The sequence below is a fragment of the Cebus imitator genome, unplaced genomic scaffold, assembly GCF_001604975.1.
Source record: "Cebus imitator isolate Cc_AM_T3 unplaced genomic scaffold, Cebus_imitator-1.0 Scaffold78, whole genome shotgun sequence".
In the NCBI taxonomy this organism is placed as follows: Eukaryota; Metazoa; Chordata; class Mammalia; order Primates; family Cebidae; genus Cebus; species Cebus imitator.
Window position 1 is genome coordinate 2,214,070 of NW_016107393.1, and position 17,120 is coordinate 2,231,189.

Consider the following 17,120-nt stretch of genomic DNA (forward strand, 5'->3'; position numbering starts at 1 on the left):
TATTATTACACTTGGAAAATAGAATGCTTAAAATAATTATCAGATAAGTAGAATAATCCTTACTTTCTACAGAGAGATTACAGGTGGTTTCAACTCTGCCAACCATCAGTGTGTAAGGTCCTTCGTCTGAAGCATGAGTTCGGTTAATGATTAGTCGCTGTTTAGTGCCTTTCACGATGGCCTGCACACGGTCATCAGGCTTAATTTGTTCGTCATTTAAGTACCACTTAACAGAAGTCACATCAGGGACTGAGACTTTACATTCAAGCACAGCCTTGGTGCCTTCAATCACGTTAACATCTTTTAGAGGTGTTATCACGTCCACACCTGCAAAATCGTACAAGCACAAGATGAATGAATTTTGTTTGAAATGTCTGCTCCTTAAAGTTCTTTACATCGATTGATAGAGTAAACATAAAATTGTATAAGTAGGACTCACTATAGACAGAGACGCGCCCACTGGTGGAGAGCCCAAGGGCTGGGATGGTGAAAGAGTAATGTCCAGCATCTTCCTTAGTCATGTCTTCAATGAGCAGCATGTGAGATTGTTTGTCTATCACAATGTGAACCCTGTCACTGGGCTGCACTTCTTGGCCGTCTTTCATCCAGACGCCTTCCACATTTTCCAAGGAGACTTTAACTTCAAGTTGAACAATGTCGCCCTCACAGACTTTTTGGTCACTAAGTCCTTGTAGGATAGCAATGGGGCGGGCTGTAAAATACAGGCAGAAAAATAATTTTATGCTCAGTTTTTATCAATAAATCATAATGATGCTCATTGCAGGCTGACAAGAATGGAAAGACTTACGTTTCATCTTTAGTTTACAGGTTGTCTTTTTCCCGTCGATGACAAAGCTGTATTCTCCCTGGTCCTCTTTGGTTACATCCTTGACTGTGAGGTTCTGACGTCCACGACGAGATGTAATTGTGTATTTGCCATTGGATTTAAGCTCCACATTGTTATGATACCATTTTCCTTCTATATTTTCCGGGGATACAATACACTCTAATTCTCCTGAATATGATTCTGGAACTTCTATGTCCTGAAGCTCTTTCACAAACTCAACAACTGCACCTGAAGTGTAAAACAGAAGGAGAAATCAATTTCTCCAGAGGTATGCATCTAGACTTAGGATGGAGACAATGTCTTGTATATCTCTTATGTCCCCCATACTATCAGGAATATTCTTAACATCTACCTGCTGCTGGGCTAAGAAATACATTTTCAGTAAGAAGCAGTTATTTTAATTTTTGAATATTTTTGAAAGTAGAGAGTTATGTTTCAATAAAAAACCTGAAAGTTAAAAATCAGGGTAGTATTATTTTAAAAATCCAAATGGTCAAATTGTTAGTATTCTTAATTAGGAATACAAATTCATTATTCTGGCTATGAAACTTATAGCTAACTTCCAAATAATTGTTTTTATGAAAGAAAAATTGCATAGCTAATTTTATCACATGCTAAGGGTGACTTTAAACCTTAGGTAAACAATGAAATCCTTCATTGTTGAATACCTTCAACAATAAGTTTAGCAGTTGTTTTGACATTTTCATCTTCCACAAGTACACAGCTGTAATCTTCAGCATCAGATGTGTCAATGGTCAGTACAGAGAGGAAGTGAACCTTTCTGTCAGAGTGCATCCTGTATTTATCTCCCTCATGAACTTCCACACCATCTTTATACCATTTCACTTTGACAAATGGTTCTGAAGTTTCACATTCAAAGGTTGCCATGGTGTCTTTTTCCTTAGCAACAACATCTTGTAATTCCTGTGTGAAAGTGATCAATTGCTTGGCTACAAGAAAAAGGTGGGGAGGGGAAAGGGGAGAGCATATTATATTAAATAAAATTCACAATATGAGGAATGGGGAAAAAAATAAAAGGAAACACATTCATGGATATTCATGAATGCAAAGACATATCCATTAAAAGAAAGATATTCAAATTACCTTGGACAAGTAAGAATGCGTGACTGGATGTTTCTCCAGCTATGTTAATGGCTTTTACCATGATGCTGGCAGAGTCCTCAGCAGTCACATCTCTTATGACCAATTCACAAACATTGTCTTCAGGCCAGTACCAGTAGATCCGGTCGGATCGTTCAATTTTGACACCATTTTTGTACCATTCACATTCAGGGTCTGGTTTCCCCACGACTCTGACCCGGAAGTGTGCATCAGATCCTTGGCCCACTGTTTGGCTTTGGATTCTTTCAAAGATTTTGGGAGCCTCCATACTAGGACTTAGTTCAATTTTATCAGGTTTAAAAGTTGGAATTGTGATTTTGCCTTCTTCAGCAAGGGCTTTCTTTTCCTCTTCAGTTAACTCTTTGGTCCAGTGGAGAAGCTCATCTTTTGTCTTCCTGAGGAGTTCCTCATAGGATTCATCCTTCTTTCGAGACTTGAGCTCCACAGCAGTAATGGCTTCATAATAGCCCTCTTCCGTTCTGCGCTTGAATTTACTGCGCAGCTCTTCCGACTCTTCGGGCACTTTTTCATGGGTAATTCTTTCAGCCCTTTTCAATTTCACAACTTCTTTGGTTTCAGTGGTGTCAACAGGTCTATCTACTTTTTGTACTTCAAACTGAAGCTTTCCTGGTTCGTGTACATGAAACTCAGGCCTTGGTTCAGGAGCTCGCCTAAGGACAGACCTAAAATCTTCCCTCTGCTGAATCTCAAGCTTCACTTTATGCTCTATCACACCTTCGGGATTTTCTGCAGTGACCTTCACTTCACCCGTATCATATGATTTGCAATCCACAATGTCCAGGTAATGGATGCCATCATAGCGAACTCTGAACCTTTTGCTTTTGCGGATGAGCTGTCCATTGAGGTACCAGTTGACTTTGGGCTGAGGGTATCCTGTTACTCTGCAGCGGAACCTTGCAGTCTCCCCTTCGAGTACTCTAACTGGCTCTGGGAACAAGACAATGTCTGGCTTTTGCTTTTCTTTCTGATCTGTTGTTACACCTGTAAGTGCACCTTCATGAGCCATTCTCTCTAATTCTTCAATTCTCTGTAAGCCTTTCCTCCCTTCAGGCAACTGGGATTCTTCCACAAGACTTTTCTCATCTTTAACAATAAGAGTAGCAGAGGTATGATCTGTTCCATATTTGTTAGTGGCTCTGCAAGTAATGATACCACTGTCTCTAGAATATGCAACACCATAATCAAGGCTGCAGTACCCAAATTCATTGATCATGCGGAGCCTGTTGGCTGCTTCAAGTGGCTTTCCATCATGGAGCCACTCCACCACCATTGTTGGGTCACCAATGGGTGTTAGCCTGCATTCAAAGTGGGCAGGACCAAAGCGCTTAAGTCGTAAGGAGGTGAGTTTTTTCTTGAAAAATGGTTTCTGTTGTTTCTCTTTATCATAGAGATCACCTTCTTCCCATTGCTCTTGACCATATCGCAAATGGAGGGGCTCCAGTTCTGGGGCTGCAATCTCCTTTGCTCTATATGTCCCCCGTGGGATGATTAACTTTCTCTCTGGTTCAGGCTCTGCAAACTCAACTTCCACATTTACTTTGCATCTTGTAGTGTCTCTGCCAGCCTTATTAATAGCAGTTGCAGTATACCAGGCAGAATCTTGGCTGACAATTGAATCGATTTTAAGGGCAGCTTCTCCCTTGGTTCCCTCAATTCTAAAAAAAGTTGGGGAAGGGAATCATCAATATAGTGGTATAGCTTCCTTGGTTATTGGATTTGTATAAAGAGCTTAGCTTTGTTATTTCCAAACTTACCTGATTTTGGGATATTTATGAGGCACAATGATGTCACTATTTTTCAACCATACAATGTCAGGGTTGGGGTTACCCGTAGCTCTGACTTTCATTTCAAGTCGGGAACCCTCTTTTATATTGACGTTTTTCAGTTTTTCCACAAACATTGGTTTTAACTGATGTTCCACAGCTGAAAGAGAAAGGTCGTGATTTAGAGTAAGACTGAAATACCTGTTTATAGCCCAAGTGATGATAAAATTTGTTTATTTTTATTTTATTTCATTTTACCTTCCACAGTTAAAATCACTGAAATTGAAGATCTTCCTGCCCTGTTTTGGGCAACCACAGTCCATTCTCCAGAATCACTGGGTGTGGCAGGGACAATAATCAGTGATTGAGTACCATCTTCTTTAATGACTACTTTATGGGTATAGTCATTGACAATTTGCTGGCCTGTGAAGATATGTTTAAAAGAAAGTAGATCTTAAAATAGTTTTTGAAAATTGTCAGACACATACATAAGCTTGTTTTTGTGTTTTTATGATTAATGAGCAAAAACTTATCATACCATCATGAAACCAGAAGGTCTCTGGCATAGGTCTGCCAACAACTTTTAAGTCAAATCTGGCAGTTTGCCCTTCTAAACATTTGAAAGAAGCAGGTTTTAACACAAAGACTGGTTTATACAGTCTCTCAAGTTGTGACTCATCTGTCTCCTCCAGCCTACGTCCAGGGGACATTCTTGCAGGGGACATCCGCGCAGGAGACATCCTTGCAGGGGACATCCTTGCAGGAGATATGCGTATAGGAGACCTGCTCACTGAACGTGGAGAGAGAGATCTGCAAAACAAAGACAAACGATATTTTCACGAGGCATAAAGAAAACTCAGCAAAACAAACTTCATTTGTTTTATTCATTATTCATGTTATTTTAGAATTTACTTCTTGAGTATATTAGAGGGCGCCTCAAACTCATTTGGATCTAAAATAGAATATATTATTGTTGCCCCCACAGCTATGTTTTTCCTATATTCTCAATTTTGGCTGGTATTCAGTACATCCAGGTACCCAGGCTCAAAAATCATGGAATAATCCTTAATACTCTCTTTTCCTTACCACTTGGATTTAATCAGTCACCTGACTTTTTTGATTCGACTACCAAAACATCCTAATAAATGTTGGTTGGTGAAGGAAACCAATAAATATATTTATGGAAAAATAAAAATGCACCTTTTTTTTTTAATCTCAGAGGAGGAAAACATAGAAATCATATCTGGAAACAAAACAAAGAAAAGCAAGACTCTACCTACACACTACAGCCAGACTGACTTAGAGTTTGAATGATGCTGACACCACCACTTACAGGCTGGATGAATTAAGGCAATTTTCATAGATTCCCAGGGCTTCAGTGTTCCTATTTCCAAACCAGTAACAATGATCTATTTATTGCAGGGCTGTTGCATAAATTTACATATGTAAAAATCAGGTGTCAAATAAGAGCTATTGTTATAATAGCTATAGTACTAGGAAAATAAATAGTATGTTACGCTGATGAAAATTCTTTGCTCATCTTACATAGGGGCAGTAAAAAAACTCTTGGCAGCTGTTGGTGTTGCCAATGGTAAGTTTCTGTGCCATCTTAGCCCTCGATTTTCTTCTTACACAATAGCAACTTACTACTAAGGTATTTGGTGTTTTAAAAATAATTTTACATACTAAATAATCCAAATTGTTACAAGTCTTACCTGATTCTGCTCACTGGCTCTGGTGTGGGGATGTAAGTCGGAGCTCCAAGTGGTGCAGCAGGTTCCACATACAATTTCCCTGAACAAATTGCATTTCCTTTAATATTGCTGGCAAATGCAGTGTAGATTCCTTCATCTTCTGGAAGAACAACAGGTATACGCAGACTAGCTCTGCCATCTTGTAGAAAGTCCATTTGGTATCTTTCTCCATGTTTGATGCGCTTGCCATCTTTGTACCAAGCAATCTGCAAAGAATACCCATGCATGTATGAATAAAATTTATATCCAATAGTTATATTGTAACCAACTTGTATCTTTACTGAGGAAAGGAGGTATAATAAATGCTTATATTTTACCTTTGGCAATGGATATCCAGACATCTTGCAATGAAAAGTGACACCCATCCCCTCAAGAATTCTGTAATTCTTGATTCTTAAATCAAATCCTGATTCAACAGCTTCAGATTCAGAAATGTCAACTGCCATCTTTTCTTCTCCATCTTCTTCAAGAAGTTCTTCTAATGTAGTCTTTATTATTCTATATTCAATTTCTTTAATAAGTCTCTCTTCAAATGAAGAAATATGGAATTCCTATGCAAAAAGATTATGGTCTGTTAAAAATATATATCCTTACTGATAGAAATTATGTAAGGATATGTATCTATGCTAGATTGTTGAAGTTTTTAGCTGGGAGAAGAGTCTAGAAGACTTTTGGTTTATTTTTTTTAAATCTGCATTATGGTCATCTTTCCCAGTGAATGCTGTGGCATCTTGGGTAAAAAGGTATTCCAAAAGTAGGAGTTAGATTTGGGTTAGAGGTTACAGTAGCTTATCACACAGATGAAGAGAGCTTGGCATTAATGAACTTAACTGTGCTAATATTTGTCTTTTCCTTAATATATTGTAATCCCTATTTCTAAAGTGACATTTTTGGCATATATGTTATCTCTATTTCTAAACTCATAGTTGCAACATACAATGAAGATTAAAGAAACTTAGCAGCAGTGAACTTGGAACTACTAATTGTTGTCTAACCCTGATCTTATCACTTGAAAATGAAAATATCAAACAAAGAAAGGAAAGTATAATTTATGAAATGGTTTGGTTGGTCATTATTTTTATACTCACCTGATCTTCTACATAAGTTCTGACCATTGTAGTATCTTTGGCCATTTTCTTCCTAATTAAGGCTTGTTCTTTCTCATACTCTTTTTCATACTCAGAATATAAAAATCCAGGTGCTGTTTCTCCAACTTTGGGTTCTTGAACAAATGCAGTCACTTGTGTCTGGTAAAGCATTTCTTGCTGGGACTTCATCAGTGACTCATAGTCAGCTAAGAGTTAAGAACATAAGTTAATTTTTAATGTTCTTATTAAAAAGCATTCATGCCACTATGCATTCAGGGAAACGCTACCCTGGGGAAAGTTAATAACCAAAAGCCAAATTTTCCAAATTTCTGCTATTGAAGTGCTCAATATTTTCTAGATTGAATTTGGAAACCAAACTTACACTAACAAATCAAACCAGTCACTACAATTATAGAAAGAATTTTTTATTAGCAGTCAGTTTTGGGAGGATTTACCAGGGAGGTCTTCCTAATTTGCTGTGTGGCTTTTAAAAATTCATTTACCTTCCTGAATCTTGAGTGCTTTATCTGCTAACTGAAGATAATATTGTAATTTCCTGTAAGGGATACTGTGTAGATCAAATGAGACAGAGTGTAGACCAGTTCACTGTAAATGTGAACAGTCTATCATGAAAGCTATTGCATTTTTTTCAACTTATAAACATTGAAAATCCTGATTTCCAGATTTTCTTTAAAATATCAGGATCTCTAGCAACACTGAGCCTGGTGCATGCCTGGCAATAACACAACTACTCTCTCTTTGAGGCAGGGCACGTACTCTCCAGTGTGCTACTGTTTTCATTGTGCTCCCTGTTACCTGCCTGGGCCTGGAAGGCAACTGGATTTAGAATCTACAACAGATGCTGGAGAGGATGTGGAGAAATAGGAACACTTTTACACTGTTGGTGGGAGTGTAAATTAGTTCAACCATTGTGGAGGACAGTGTGGCGATTCCTCAAGGACATAGAAATAGAAATTCCATTTGACCCAGCAATCCCATTACTGGGTATATATCCAAAGGATTACAAATCGTTCTACTATAAGGACACGTGCACGCGAATGTTCATTGCAGCACTGTTTACAATAGCAAAGACATGGAACCAACCCAAATGCCCATCGACGATAGACTGGATAGGGAAAATGTGGCACATATACACCATGGAATATTATACAGCCATCAAAAACGATGGGTTTGGGTCCTTTGTAGGGACATGGATGAACCTGGAAACCATCATTCTCAGCAAACTGACAGAAGAGCAGAAGATCAAACACCACATGTTCTCACTCATAGGCGGGTGTTGAACAATGAGAACACATGGACACAGGGAGGGGAGCGCTACACACTGGGGTCAGTTGGGGGGAAATAGGGGAGGGACGGGGGGGGGTGGGAAGCTGGGGAGAGATAGCAAGGGGAGAAATGCCAGATGTAGGTGATGGGGAGGAAGGCAGCAAATCACACTGCCACGTGTGTTCCTATGCAACAATTTTGCATGTTCTTCACATGTACCCCAAAACCTAAAATGCAATAAAATAAATAAATGGGAAAAAAAAAAGAAAAAAAAAAAGAATCTCCATTTTCAGAGGCATGATATGCCTAGAAACAAATACACCAGACTAGAACTGCTAGAACCTCAGAAGTTTAATGCCAGTCTAGTTGTTGAGGCCATGTGGTCTAAAACATTTTCCATACAGCTGAGGCAAAGACACTGGGGCTAAGTATCAGAACCAGTAAATGGCAACAGGTTTCTCAGCAAATGCACAGCACTGCTATCTCCTTGTATTTCAGCTCTTATCACGCACATAGATACTACCTTAAAGTTGCACTTACCTTCTTCAAGCAAGGAAGCAGATGCAGAAGTTTCTCCATGCTTATTACGAATAACAATAGTGTATTCTCCAGCATCATCAGCAAAAGTCATAGAAATCACTAGCTTGCATTCACCGGTTTGTTTGTTGTAACTCACTTTGTATCTTTACAAAAATGAACAGATTTTAAAAATCAGTTATAAAGAACCCTTCTGTGGGTAAAATAATTGGACTTCTTTGTGCGTGGATCTGTGGTATAAAATTCAACGACCCTAAACATATGACTAAGCTCCACCATAGATTATAAGATTGAGGAAATTTGCAAAATTTGCTGAAAATTGAGGAAAATGCAAGGACATAAGTAATTAGGGCCAAATAAGTTAAAATAATCATTTTAAAGAATATTTATTGCTAGAATCAGTCATGAAATTAAGTGGTTTTCAGTGTTTATGTTAGCAAATGATCAGGCCACTTAAACAACAGGTATTTTCTCTCTATTCATTATTTTGTTCATTATTTTATTCAGAGATCAAATGAATAATTAAAACAAAAATTCCTTTAAATATCTCAGTATTAACTCTCTGGTACGATATTATTATTAAGATATGGCACCTACATTTTTGGATTACCAGGTTGCTCTTTTAATCTTAAATTACAGAAAATTTAGAGCTAAATTTTATATTGAATTGAAGAAAAATTACTAGCATAGATTTTTGTGCATAACTAGCTTCCTTCTTCATTATATGGCCCCTATTCTTCTATCTTTTAGTTGCTTAGTTATTACATGTTTTTATTGAAAGTTGTCTCAAATCTTTTCTGGAAGTGTGTGTGTGTGTGTGTGTGTGTGTGTGTGTAAAAATCCGAAACTAGAATGTAAAGAAATGTACCTCCCATCCACTTTTGTCACATAGTTTTATTTCTTAGGAAGACTTTGCACAAAAATAATGTAAAAATACCTGAAAACAAACTAAGGCTCCACAATGAAAGAGCCTACGTTCAAGGTTGATGGGGTAAGTAAATTCTACTTTAGGCTTCATGCATATATCATACAAGTCACAGGGAACTCTATGTTCAGACATCAAAATACCTGTATCCAGTGGTTAGAGGAACACCAGATTTTTTCCAGTACACGTGGGGCTTTGGGTTGCCGCCAACTTGGCATCCAAATACCACGCTCCCACCTTCCACCAGTTTCTGGACCACTGGTTTTGTAATAAAATAAGGCGCAGCAGGTTCTCTGGGCCCTGCTTGTTCCTCTGTGATGCTAGTATCCGTCATAACCACATCTCTTGACTCAACAAAGCTGGAAAGAGAATTCCCTTCATATTAGCTTCTGGGTTGCAATTTGCCAATACTGACGGGACTGAAAATCAAAATTTTACTAGAACAGCTGCTAATTAGCAAAATGTTTTACCGTTTCTCTTCTGCGGTAAATTTCTCAGTCATGGCTGTGGTTTCTTTTTCAAATTCTTCTGACACTAAAAGAAGACAAAAGTTTCTCTTTGAAATGAGATGTCCAGTGACCCCTGCTTAGCACTGAGAGTTAAATTGACCACATAATCTAACCCCCAGTTCCCAAAAGGGTCAACATTTCAAGGTGTGCAGAAACTGTACTGTGGAAGAGTGTCAGATGAGAGTGATGGCACGTGCATTAGGACTGTGGGAGGTTGGCCACTAACCCTGCACAGCCAGATAGCAGGATGTGCTGACGGTTCCGGCCTCGTTTACGGCACTGCAGGTAAATCGCCCACTGTCTTCTGCAAATGCTTCACGAATCATAAGCCGAGCGATTCCACTCTGGAAGGTTATCTGGAAGTCAATGGAACTTTCGATTTGGTAGTCTTCCCTATACCATGTCACTGTCGGGGATGGGTATCCAGAGATGTGGCACTCCAAGGTGACAGATTCACCTTCAATGACAGTCACGTTTTTTAAGCCCTGAAGAGAGAAGGAAAAAGAAATAATGATATGTGGGCATATTGATTAATCATTTCTGTTTTGTAACAGATGTGGAGTCTGAACTCACACATTTCAACCGCCACAAAATGGCCTTTTCATCAGGACTCCAGAAATAGTAGTAGAGAGACTAATATTTATATAATATACTAATATATTAGTAAAGAGCTGTAAGGCTCAATAGCAAATGCTACCTGTGCAACAAAGCTTTGCGACAGTATCACCTATTGGAATGAATCTATCCCTTTCATGGATTCTCCTTGTGTTGTGGTACATATCACCTTATATATTTTATTATGCTTGTTTATGTACATTTTCTCTGATGGCAGAGAAAATATTTCACAGAGGGATGAATTGGTCTTTATGTCTCCACAGCTCCTGCAATAACGCCTTCTGCATATTAGAAGCTCATTAAATCTTTTGAATCCATGATGTACCACACATAACTCCCCTCTTCCTTGCCAAACAGTGTATGGTCTTAAAATGAGCATCTGTAAGCTCACTAATGTCATTTTTGTATTAGTTTGAGAAACTAATCTTTGCAAACGTGTATGAAAAAGATTTGAATAGATATTAATAGGGTCCAACATAATCAATATCTTTACTCACCGAGACCAAAGTTGGTGGAGTAACAGGAATTTCAACAGGTGCAGGTACTCTTGCTGTTTCTGTTACCTAGATTATTACAAATGACATTACAAAATGCTCACGAAATTAAGGTTAACCTCATAAACTCTTAGCTCATGCAACATTATAAATATAATTTGAGAAAAGTATCTCTAACCCATACTATGCTCCATAAAAATCAAGTCTGAGTGCAGTAAAGGAGAAAGGCAAGACTCTGCTGGCTACTTTTCACTACAAACTGGCCAACCACCTGGCCCTGCTTAATGGGAGTAGACCAAGCAACAGCGGGTAACCAGTGACCAACCTTGGCTTCGCGCCCGTGCAGTACTTCAAAGCGCTCTTCACGGACGGTGGTGCCAGTGATGCTCATCCCTACTTGCTTTTTCACTTCAACATCAGCTTGACTCTTGTACGTATCTGGCGTGTCAGCGAAGGGGAATTGTGGCGAAGGGGTGGGCTCTGCCCTTACTCTAGTCTCACTGGGCTTCACAGTAGGAGCCTTCACCGATTTGGTGATCTTCTGAGCAGAAGATGCGGCTGACAACTCTTTTTGTAATGTGGCAATAGCACTACCGGCTATTGATGCCTACGTGGGAACAGTCAGAAAATAAAGTCACTTAACCATCCTCCGAGTCATCATTCAGAAGTGTTTTGCCACTAACACTCTTGGACTGAGTCGGTCCATTTTTTAATGTTCTCATTATCACTCTTATGGTTAGAGATAAGAAAAGTCAGTTAGAAATAAGCCAATTATAAAGCTCCTTATCATGCCTGTTATTTGTAAAACAAATTATAAAATATCCTTTTAAAAAGCTGTGTTAAGAACTCCTTATTTTATAGCTTTGATCATAAAAGGACAGGATATTCTAAAGCTTAGTCATGAATTTTCACCTAACCATTCTAATGAATGCCACTTTTGAAAATACCACAGTGGGAGATTCAAAATTAAGAAATTATTAAAATTGTTGGTAAATTCTTAAGAACTACTTTGCAATAGTACATTTGGGTTTTAGCCACAAATCTATGTGAAAGGTGAACATGGAGACATTCAGAAAAAATATTTTAAGTTTCTTTACTGTTTTTATTCTGTTGCAGTCTATGGTTATTTGGTCTGTAATTGGTTTTGTAATTTATGACAAATTTATAATTTTTAATCAAATATAGGTGTTATATGTAAAGTATAATTCTTTGAAGGCATAGAAGATTTGGATTCTATTTCTTAGATATATATAACAATAGTGACTAGTATCAAGGATTTATTATATGCGGACAACTTGTTAAGGTTTTTAAACACTTTTTACTTGCATTTTACATTTATGTTTACTTACTCCTGACGACAAAGGTTATAAGGGGGAAGATAGGGCACTAATCCAGAGATATTTCATTCCACAATCCAACCCAACCACCATACAGTACCACCTCTCTATCTTGCTATACTGGGTATATGAATATATGATTTCTCCATGTCTGTCTTTATTATTGAAACACATTCACAGTTAAGTTACTCTGAAATGTCTCACAGCATAAGTAAAACTATGCTGTGTAATACACTACCTTTCACAAATCACTGGAACAATAGTAATCAGAACAACTGAGTTGGAGCTGTCCCTGAAATGTGAACTAGAGAGAAGCCTATGTGGATTTGTGTCTCTGCAGTCTGTAAGATAACCTCATGTGACTCTAAGCTCACTCTCCTGGGCAACTTTCAGAAACCAAACCTTTGGGGAGTCTGAGCCCACTGTGAAAGCAAACACATACACAGACACACACCACCAAAAAGAAGCCTCCATTGGCCTGCCGCAAAGATGCTTTATTTCACAGGTTAGATACTTATTTCCTTTAAACATTTCTGTATCATGCTCTTTAACTTCTTACCTCATATCCATGTTCTGTCTTAGGAACGGAAATTTTCGAAACAGTAAAGTGAGGGCTAGCTGTGCGGGGGCGTTTATCCACATGGACTAATCTTTCTGATGTTAGATCTGTAGTTGTCTTGATCTGCATTGAAATGAAACTCAATGATACCATTTATCACCAGATGAGCACAGCAGTGAAGCTTGCTTTACCGTGAATAGGGTAAAAAGTCAGCAGGTATAGACTCACCTGTGATGATATGTGCATTCCCATTTGATCAGTAGTTTTGATATGAGTTTCAGAAGGAGCCTGGATTACTCTAGGCTTGACTGCTTTAGGGACAACATGGGGTTCTGAGGCTGGACGTTTGGGAGGCTCAGCAACCTTTGCGGCAGAAATGCGTTCCTTATATCCGTACTCCAAAGTAGTCTGCTGAGCGTAGGATTCTTCAAGATGCCCAGGCTCTCTGGGCTCTCTGACTCGGGCCTGGTCTACTGCAGCAACAACTGTTGCTACAGCTTCAGCCTTTTTTCCAACGTCCGCCTGGAGACAAAGTTTCCAGAATTAATACATAGGAATATCGAGATCAGGCTGGAACATCTGCTAGGCATCAGGACAGGCAAATGTCTAAAGGCACGATAGGTAGATGGCATCCACATTATACAGCCGTGTTAATGTGTCTAGAAATGTGACTCAGAAACACTTTTAGGGACTTACTATTTCATTGCTTATTATATTGTACAAATGTCTATTTAAATACACTCTCTGTATATCTGCTTAATTAAACTAGACATTTAATCACATAGAGACAACATAGGACAATCACAATATAAATATAAAATCATAAGGAGATTTTGAAATTTTCTAGAAAATTTCCAGGCACATAGTCAATCAGCAATTGGAAAATCAGAATTTTGGAACTGGTTATCTCCACTGATTATTTTTATTAACTTTCTTATTTATTATCTTTATTATTATTTTTATTCATTATTTTTATGACCATTTAGTGTTAATGCAGTGACAGCGATGATATAAGTGCACTCAAATACTGTCATCATCTCATCCAGAAAAATCAGTGACTACTGAGTTATATGGTTACATGCAAATTTGACATAACATGAAAGTTCATAAACACCGAGTGAGCACATGAATTTACTTATGATTCCCTAAGGGTAAGATTTGTTTAATCTACTAGAAAATACCTTTCTTAAAACACACAGATGACCAAGAAAACCCCATGCAAATGAAAATATTGTGATTAAAATGAAAATGTTATCATGTTTGGATTCAAGAGAACAATCTTTCACAATGAAGTTTAATTTACTTTCATTATTATGGGGAGTTAAAGTGAAGAAGGAAACAAATATTATTTTCTCATTTCTGAGCCTGATGAACATAAATGGAAACATAGTTTGCAGAGGAGTTTCTCTTTTAAAGAAAGCAACCTAGCTGATGTGGCTTAGATATTATGATTCTATGTAATACTTGGTAACAGCATACCACAAAAATCACATAGCCATGTTCATCCAGTGCATTGTAAAAGTAAGATTGGAAAATTTTATAGTATTCTGTTTTCTATACCTGTGAATACAATCTAGAATGCATCTGAAACATTTTTCAACGATGCAACTTGTATAGCTTTAAAAATTATTCTCTGAACCATTGAAGATATAAATGAGATTTTTCTGAGATGGAATTGAGCTGTTAGTGATCATGGGCTTTACCCAGGCCTTCCTTTTAGGAAGACACAAACAATTTAATCTGCCTTGAAAGACTGCAAATACCATCTTCACTTTGGATTACATCATCTCAGAAAAAACTATAAAATATACACGAGGCTTAGGTAAGTTAAGTTTGTCCATTTATTTGTTTCTTTTTTAAAAACTATGTTGGCCATAAGTTGACTTTAATTGTATAGACATTTAAAAATGTTAACATTTTCAACAGATAATACTAAATAAATATACTTTTATATTTGATTTTACTTTGACTGTAAAGTGATCACATTTCCACTATCTCGTTTGAATCTTTTGGCCAGTCTGATATGAAGTAGGTTAAGTTTTAATTTTATTTTAACAATGATTAAAGTGGAATCAAAGAAAGTGTCATTTGACTAAATGTCACAAACTGAAGTATTTAAATTTTGTTCTTAATTTTAAACATATTGAAAAATCTTAATCATGGTAGAATATTTTAAATTGAGGAAGCATCTGTCTATTTTTTCTTCAAATTATTGTATATCAAATCTATTTACACATGCTTTTTGCTGGACTACGAATGAGTACACTGGTAACTTCTTTTATTTCTTAGTGGACTTCGATATTTCTCATATTTTTACAACCTGGAGAAGCAGGAAGACAAATTGGACTAGAATACTCCAATTCAAACCAGTTAAATGCTGAGAATAAATTTAGGAGATACAAGGAAAAGCATTATTTGGTCTGACTTTTCACTACTAGAAATGCTCACTGTTCAACTGGAGGACGGACAGAATCTAACCATCTTGACTGTTTAATTGATCAGTTAAGCAATTAGATGGAACACTAGAAGCACAATTCATGACAGATGAAAAGTTATGAGAGTTGATGATGAAATGGGATGAAACAATACTTTTCACCTCCATAGCATCAGCTTTCATCTCTTCTTGAAAAAGATGTATTTGTTCTTGTTTAATAGCAAATCCTTCTCTAGTCATTGGCAGTATGGCTGGTTCAGCAGATTTTGCAGTGGTAACTATTACTTTAGGTATAGACTTTTTCTTGGCTTCCATCCTTAGCTAATTTTTAACAAAAACAAGATAGTCAATTCATGACAAAACTTGAATGGAAACAAAATTAAAAAGTTAATCACTCAGGAAGTATGTTGCACAGTGGGATTTTTGCCATTTATGAGACTTCTGAAAGGCTGATATGCCATTAAAAATTAGACTTGAGTAAAGGTTTAAAAAGTTTATCTTAAATCATGTCTTAGGAAAAAAAAAAAAAAAAAAAAAACAAAGCTGTAGAGTTAGAAAACCACACTGAAGGAAATACAAACAGGATTCAGGCCATCCTGCTAGTGAAACAAAAAAACTTTAGTTGCTAATTTTCAAATGGCATATTAGCAATAAAAAATACAATAGGTAAATGGCTCATTTGGGGTAAATGACAGAGTCATGGGAAACAGTTTAATTCATGGATATTTCATAGCTATAAATAGATATAATAACCTTTCATGGCTTATGTGTAATTGTTCCGGTTGGATACTTCCTTTTCTAGATTTTAATACCTGCATCTTGTTTAGCTTTATTGGGGGCTGCTATAGCAGGCACTATAATTTTCTCAGCTTATCTTCTAATCTGATATTTACAGGAGGATAAAAGATAAAGTTTCATACAAAGAAAATTATGGGTAATTTACTGAAATAAGTCTATACTCCATAACATAAGATACTGAATTTAGACCCCTCAAAACACACATCTTCTTGGCAGTAAGAGTCATCATTTTCTTATACAATTTTTGTGTTATTAAAAAATGTTCATGGGTCTCTTAAAATTAGCCTGCATGCAATTTTAATCAACTTCTGAAAGATTCCCAAATGTTAATAAAACATTGAAAATAATGGTGAAGAGATAAGTGGAGAAACGGATATGTAGTAATATTAACAATAATAAATAATTCTTTTTTAGTTTCCAATTATTTAATTGTCTAAAAAATAAATTCAGTTAATAGTGACTCATACATAAGAAATTTAGAGATTTGATATTAATGTATTATAATAAGAGATTTCACATGAGATGTGGTATTAATGAATTATGATAGGAGATTTCACACTTGGAACGCAATAGTCACCTTTCCATGGGTAACTTGGATTTGTTCTTGTCTAGTAGCCACAGTTTCTCTAGTTCTCAGTATCGTTTCTTGTTCTTTGGCTTTAGCAGTAGCAACTGCTATTGTAGACAAGGCAGTTTTCTCAGCTTCCTTTCTCATCTGATTATTACAGTAAAATCAAGATTTAAGTTGTACAGGGCTTCAAACACACATCGTATGACCCTTCCCCCTTCCTCATGGGGATGCAAGATGATTATTCAGGGTTAAATACATAAGAGAAATTAACTTTCACCTGGCAATGCCTACATATCCTGACTGACAATCATGACACTTAGAAATGTTAGCTATTAAAAAACTCTAGATAAGCCCCTATGTTGCTTTTTAAAAAAATTAAGCTAAAAATGCTAATCTTCATGCAAAGAATAATGGTGAATAAAATGTATTACAAATGCTACCGATGGATGAAAATCAAAC

At 36.9% G+C, this 17,120-nt stretch overlaps 1 protein-coding gene and 1 long non-coding RNA gene across 2 annotated transcripts in view; one reads left to right on the forward strand and one right to left on the reverse strand.

The window, feature by feature from the left end:
• The window catches only part of TTN (titin), a 271,326-nt gene that overhangs the window by 236,699 nt on the left and 17,507 nt on the right, over nt 1-17,120 (reverse strand). The window contains 20 exon segments of the mRNA XM_037740043.1: nt 64-327; nt 440-712; nt 809-1,075; nt 1,516-1,797; nt 1,952-3,645; nt 3,745-3,913; nt 4,012-4,176; nt 4,292-4,563; nt 5,469-5,713; nt 5,825-6,058; nt 6,596-6,801; nt 8,423-8,565; nt 9,488-9,703; nt 9,815-9,878; nt 10,080-10,338; nt 10,966-11,031; nt 11,288-11,569; nt 12,859-12,981; nt 13,087-13,380; nt 16,668-16,805. Of these exon segments, the coding sequence (XP_037595971.1) occupies nt 64-327; nt 440-712; nt 809-1,075; nt 1,516-1,797; nt 1,952-3,645; nt 3,745-3,913; nt 4,012-4,176; nt 4,292-4,563; nt 5,469-5,713; nt 5,825-6,058; nt 6,596-6,801; nt 8,423-8,565; nt 9,488-9,703; nt 9,815-9,878; nt 10,080-10,338; nt 10,966-11,031; nt 11,288-11,569; nt 12,859-12,981; nt 13,087-13,380; nt 16,668-16,805 (5,656 nt within the window).
• LOC119471904 lies at nt 3,522-6,559 on the forward strand. Its single transcript, XR_005201003.1, has 2 exons — nt 3,522-5,344; nt 6,434-6,559. It is a non-coding gene; the product is annotated as an uncharacterized LOC119471904 (long non-coding RNA).